Here is a 6,000-nt window from a genome sequence, read left to right as displayed (position 1 = left end):
ATACCCTTTGGTTGGTTGATGATGCATAGAGGGGATTGTAACCATGACAATGAATCTATATATGATAGGATGAATGTAAAACTGATGTTCTCCCATGTAAACCCACATAATTCACAATAAAAACTGTAAAAAAATACTTTGATAAAAATGAATTCTAAGATTAAAGTTTAATTTAGCAGGCAGTTAGTGAATATTTTCCTATAGTAACTGCTAAAAAAAAAAAGATCAACAGTCTCAGAAACCCTAAAGAGCAGTTTGATTCTGCCCTGTAGGATCACTGTGAGGCAGACTCAGCTCACTGGCAGTGGATTTGGGGTTTGGTGATTTCTAATTCTGATGTTCAAAGCTGCCTTAAATGCCTCCTGTGTTTTTAATTATATGTAGCATCCCTGTTGGCTGCCTCTGTTTTCTTCAGGCCCAGTGTTGGGGCTTATCTTAAACTTACCATCTGTGTTGCATAACCCTGCTGTGTTTCATTTGTCCACTTGATCACATAGGGATGCGAGCTCATAAAATAATGTTGCTGAGGAAAGTGGGAAATGTTTCCTATCGTCTCTAGAATGAGACTTGTTCTCACTCAAGATGAAGTGAAGAAGTCAAACTGGGCCCCTTTCGTGCTACATTTAGGGCTCTATCTAAACAATGCCTCCTGCCTGTGCTCACCTCCCAGGTGGACTCTAAGATCTCCCTGGGCATCACCGGTATCCTGATTGTCCTCAGCTCGGTGGCATGCTCCTTGGGCATCTTCAGCTACGTGGGGATCCCCCTCACCCTCATTGTGATCGAGGTCATCCCGTTTCTGGTGCTGGCTGTGGGGGTGGACAACATCTTCATTCTGGTCCAGACCTACCAGGTGTGTTTTCGTGTTCTCACAGAGCAGGGCATCCGTGCAGGCCCGGGTTCTGTCCCCGGCTGTTCAGCTAAGGCAGAGCTGTTGGGAGTTTGGAGCTAAGAGGCTCTCTGCTCGCCCAGGTGCTTAGGAAGACTGGTGTCCTTGACTTGTTCTGGATACTTTGGGACCAAGAATAATACCCCTTTTTTGGAAAGGGAAATTTGTGTGCAAAGTAGAATTTGTGTTTTTTTTTTAAAAAAATAGTTTCTTTATCCCATGTGTACAAGAAGGGCTGACAAGCTTTTGGAAAACATTTTGGGATAGGGCTGCCATTAAAATGGCTCTACATAGTGTGGAAGCATTACCATCTGCTGTAAGTTGTCACTCTGCAGAAAAGGTCAGGCACATCCCTGTTTTGTAGGAAATGGTCTGCACTGATGTGTAGTCCATCATAGCCTGAGGGAAGACTCGGTGCCATGGTAGAGGGTCCAGCCACTTAAACCGTGTGCCATGCATTGTCCTGGTAATGTGATCCAGACTTGCAGAAATTAGCCTGAGAACTTTGGGTCCCCCAGCACAGTTTGCATGCTTATAAGCATATAAATAGGGACTACTAATCTTTTTTCTGTACAGTTAGTTCAAAGTAGCAAAGAAAGTTATTTAGAAAGAAACATTCGTGTTGCAAATGTAATGTGTTTGTGTTTGGTCTTTTAGAGAGATGAACGTCTTCAAGGGGAAACACTGGATCAGCAAGTGGGCAGGGTGCTAGGAGAAGTGGCTCCTAGTATGTTCCTGTCATCCTTTTCAGAGACTGTAGCATTTTTCTTAGGTAATTGCCCTGAGTCCTACCGGTCCTGTCGTCGGCTGAGCTGGGGGAGAGAGGGATCAAGTTGTTGGAATGGGCCCTATGGGGTGCATCCTTTTCTGAGGTTCATTCTGTAATCAATCAGAAAGTACCACTTACTTACTGGGACACAATGAAAATTGGAGGTGGTGTGTTTGACCCCATTTTGTGCATGTCTTTCTCATGTTAAATGTCAGCACAGTGTTGATGTTGGCACTTAGGGTGACAAAAACCTTTGGCACTCATGGCTAATGTTGCTCTGTGAAAATGTCATTCTTGTGTAGCTATAGAGTCTTCCTGGATACATGATTATAAGCAGCAACTTTCACATCTGTAGTCTTGCAAGAGGAAACCATTTTTGTCATTACCCTTGTAGTCAGTCTGCCTCACCTATACACACAGCTCATTAATGAACAGAGGGTCTTAGATTTTACTCCAATCCCAAGAGCCAAGTAAACTGGGATGGGGCTGGGCCACCTGGAGAACTCCCCCTGGAGTTGCCTGCCCCCCTGAAGGGCAGTGAGTGACGGCACCCTCTGGGAATTGCTGCACCCTCCTCCAGAGTCTGGCACCGGGCCTTCATAGGTGGTGTCTCCAACACAGGCACGCCATTCACGGACTGCTCGTCATTTCCACAAAGCTACACACTTTTGAAACCTGTGGCTGTTACAGTCCTTTTCATGGATACAGATGCTGAAATAAAAAAAAAAAAAAGAAGCTATCTTTGACCTCTGACTTCAGATCAGAAAATTGAGGGTTTATGCCCCCTCATGGTCACTTCCTTAGGACCACTGATGCTACAGTGCTTAAGCATTTGGCTGTTAACTCAAAGGTTGGAAGTTTGAATTCTACCACCCCCACCCTGCAGTGGTTCTGTAGGGAAAAAGACCTAGGAGTTTGTTTGCATAAAGCTTATAGCCAAGGGTACCCTGTGAGACAGCAACTGCTTTCACATGGGCCACTGAGAGTCAGAATCAAAACTGGACACCACCCAGAGCATGAGGACAAGACAGCGAGTGTGAGTCAGAATCAACTGGACACCACCCAGAGCATGAGGACAAGACAGCGAGTGTGAAGCTGGGAAGCAGCACACTCAGTGTTGGGTGTAGGGACCTGATGACAGTAGCAGGAGGGTGGACCCTGTGTCCTCTCTCAAATCCGCAGGGACCTGCAGCTGGCTCAGTACTATGGGGGCATTTTTCCAAGGGAATCTGTAAATCTACAGTCTTGTGGAGAATGTAATTTTTAAGTGGCAGTGGTGGTTATGTGCTGTGGAGTTGGTTCCGACTCATAGCGACCCTGTGTAGTAGGGTTTCCGAGGCTGTAAATCTTTACGGGAGCAGAAAGCCTCATCTTTTTCCTGCAGAGCAGCTGGTAGATTTGAACTGCTGACCTTGTGATAAGCAGCCCAATTCATAACCCACTGTGCTACCAGTGCTCCTGAATTATTGACTACTTATTTAAAATTTTTTTTTTAGAATCTTTAAGTATGTCAATATAGTGAGGGCCTGGGCTGCCATATAGTGGGGGCCTGGGCTGCCAGCATGCTGGTTCTGAATCTTAAACGTTTGTGCTTTTGACTTGAAACCCTCGTGTAACTGTGAATTCTCTTTGGTTGTAACTAAACCTAGAGACTCATGCTGATGTACTGTTGTTAAGTGCCATCAAGTTGATTCCAACTCATAGCGACCCTGTTTAGGATTTTCAAAGATTGACTGATGGGTTTGAATTGGCCAACCTTGCAGTTAGGAGTCCAGTGCTTATCCTACAGTGCCACACCAGGAATCCTGTTGATATAATTTGTTGTTAAGTGCCAACTCATAACCACCGTGTATACGTTCCTGAGGAGTAGCTGGTGGGTTTGAACAGCCAACTTTGTGGTTTGCAGTCCAGTGTTGATCTTAACAGAGCTACATAATGCTGTTATTGTTAAGTGCTGTTGAGTCGGTTCTGACCCATAGCGACCCTGTATAGGGTTTCCGAGGAACAGCTGGTGAGCTTGAACTGCCGACCTCGCAGTTCAAAGGGCTTTGCAGGCTGACGCATTAATGCACAGTGCCACATAGATGGGAAATCCTATCCCTTTCTGAGTGGAGGGAAAAAGAAGGTACTGTAAGAATTGGCTTATATCAGTGGTCCTCCACACCCAGAATCCCACTGCCACTGTTACCGAGTTGTTCTGACTTGCAGCTTGCCTATAGGAAGGGCCGTGTAGAACTGTACCCTAGAGTTTCTGAGGCTATAAATCTTTATGGAAACATACTGCCCATCTTTCTCCTGTGGAGCAACTGGTGGGTTTGAACTGCCACCTTTTGGTTAACAGCCCACTGCTTACCTCACTGTGCTACCAGGGCTCCTACATTTGCTTACAGAAGAATTAGGGTTGAAGTCTCTTAATTTAGGAGGACAGAGCTGGGACCCAGGAACCTGAATTTTTAACAACACTGGTGATTCTGATGAGGCTTCCACCTAGAGAAATGGGCCTCACAACTCTCCTTCCAGTTGTGGGTTGTCATCCACACAGGCTGGACAGCACACTGTGTATGTGTGTCGGTTTGGCCTGTTTCCAGCTTCTTGCTTTATAGAAGTGAAACGTGCACCTGACTGTAAACCTTCATGGACTCTCGGTGCCGGGAGGGGGGCCTGCTGCAGCTTCTCTCTCTCGTAGGAGCCTTGTCACTGATGCCAGCCGTTCATACTTTCTCTCTGTTTGCGGGAATGGCCATCTTCATCGACTTCCTCCTTCAGATCACGTTGTTTGTGAGTCTCTTGGGCTTAGACATTAAGCGTCAAGAGGTAAGTTGTTCTCAGGACTGTAACCTGTTTGATTTGAGTCTAGAACCTAGGTGAAGCAGGCAGAGGGTGTTTTCTATGATCCTGTTACTTGTGTCCCCTCAGAAAAACCGGCTGGACATCCTTTGCTGTGTTAGAGGTCCTGACGATGAAGCAAGCAGCCAGCCTTCTGAGAGCTACTTGTTTCGCTTCTTTAAAAACTCCTATTCCCCACTTCTACTTAATGACTGGATGCGACCAATTGTGGTATGCATACATCTGGGTTTTCTTTCTTCTTCCCACAAAACAGATTGTCACATGTCACATGCCTTCTAAAAAACTAAACAACTTGAGAAGCCACTTCTGACAGCTGTTAATTCTGCATCCAGAAATGCAAAAACATGTTCAAATATATAAAATACTTTTCTGGCTGGTTTTTAGCAGTCATTCAGAGATCTTGTGTATCTTTTATTTTGAAATCATTGTAAATTCACAAATAGTCGTGAAAGTAGTGTAGACAGGACTGGATTTTCTTCTCTCCGTGTCCCCTTTGCTGCGTCTGACATAATTGCAAGCAGTATCAAAACCAGGAATCTGACATTGGTATAGAATGTATCTAGTTCTGTGTCATTTCCATCACATGTGTAGACTCCTGTAACCCCCCCCACTGCAGTTGAGGCATGAAACTAATCCTGTCCCTCTAGTGTGTTCTGCATTTCTGACGCGTTATAGCAGGAGTGGGGAACCTTTGTTTTGCTGAGGGCCATTTGGATATTTCTGACATCATTCGTGGGCCATACAAAATGATCAACTTAAAAATTAGTCTGCTGTTTCTGGTCAGACATTTAATAAACTCACCCCAGTGTGATGGCCAGTCACTCGCCAGAAACCCTACCTATTACAGGGTCACTATGGGCCAAAACCGACTTGGCGGAATTTAACAACAAAAAATGTGATGGCTGGGTGGAACTGTGGTTGCCTTGGCAGACCCAGATCAAATGGTTTCTCGGGCCTTATATGGCTTGTGGGCTGGATGTTCCCCAGCCCTGCTGAATGGGATCACCTTCTCTCATCCCTCAGCCCTGGCCTTTTAGAGCTTGAGAGTGTTGAATATAGACAACAGTGGTAATCTATCACTTCTCTACAAAAAACATAAATTTGTTTCTAATGGTAGTGAAAGTAATCGTAATATGTAGTGTTTGTTGAGCACTGTTAGGTACTATGCTGAAATCTGGATTTTCCCTGGATGGTCTCATTTAATCCCCACAGCTACCTGATAGAATAAGCCTGTTGTGTTTCCGATTTTATTGATGAGGAAATAGAGACTCAAAGAAGTTCAGAGATTTGCTCAAGGTCTCTCAGCTAGTAAGTGGCAGAAGCAGGATTTGAACCTAGGAAGCTTTACTATAGATACTGTGTTTTCAGCCTCCACTGCACACTTCTGTTTTCCCTTGTATCGTATAAATTTGCTTTGTGGTTTAGGAAAGCCAGAGGGTTTCTTTGTATTTAAGTTTTTTGTGTAGATGCTGAAATTCACTAGGCCTTTAAAAAC

At 44.8% G+C, this 6,000-nt stretch overlaps 1 protein-coding gene across 1 annotated transcript in view; it reads left to right on the top strand.

Moving 5' to 3' along the window:
* Positions 1–6,000, top strand: part of NPC1 (Niemann-Pick disease, type C1) — a 72,701-nt gene that overhangs the window by 59,072 nt on the left and 7,629 nt on the right. The window contains exons 13-16 of the mRNA XM_006835119.1: positions 671–853; positions 1,547–1,661; positions 4,345–4,472; positions 4,575–4,715. Of these exons, the coding sequence (XP_006835182.1) occupies positions 671–853; positions 1,547–1,661; positions 4,345–4,472; positions 4,575–4,715 (567 nt within the window). The remainder of the gene's footprint in view (positions 1–670; positions 854–1,546; positions 1,662–4,344; positions 4,473–4,574; positions 4,716–6,000) is intronic.

This window comes from Chrysochloris asiatica, unplaced genomic scaffold (assembly GCF_000296735.1).
Source record: "Chrysochloris asiatica unplaced genomic scaffold, ChrAsi1.0 scaffold00015, whole genome shotgun sequence".
Lineage (NCBI taxonomy): Eukaryota > Metazoa > Chordata > Mammalia > Afrosoricida > Chrysochloridae > Chrysochloris > Chrysochloris asiatica.
Note: the sequence above shows the minus strand (reverse complement) of the source record. Positions and strands in the feature narration are given on the sequence as shown.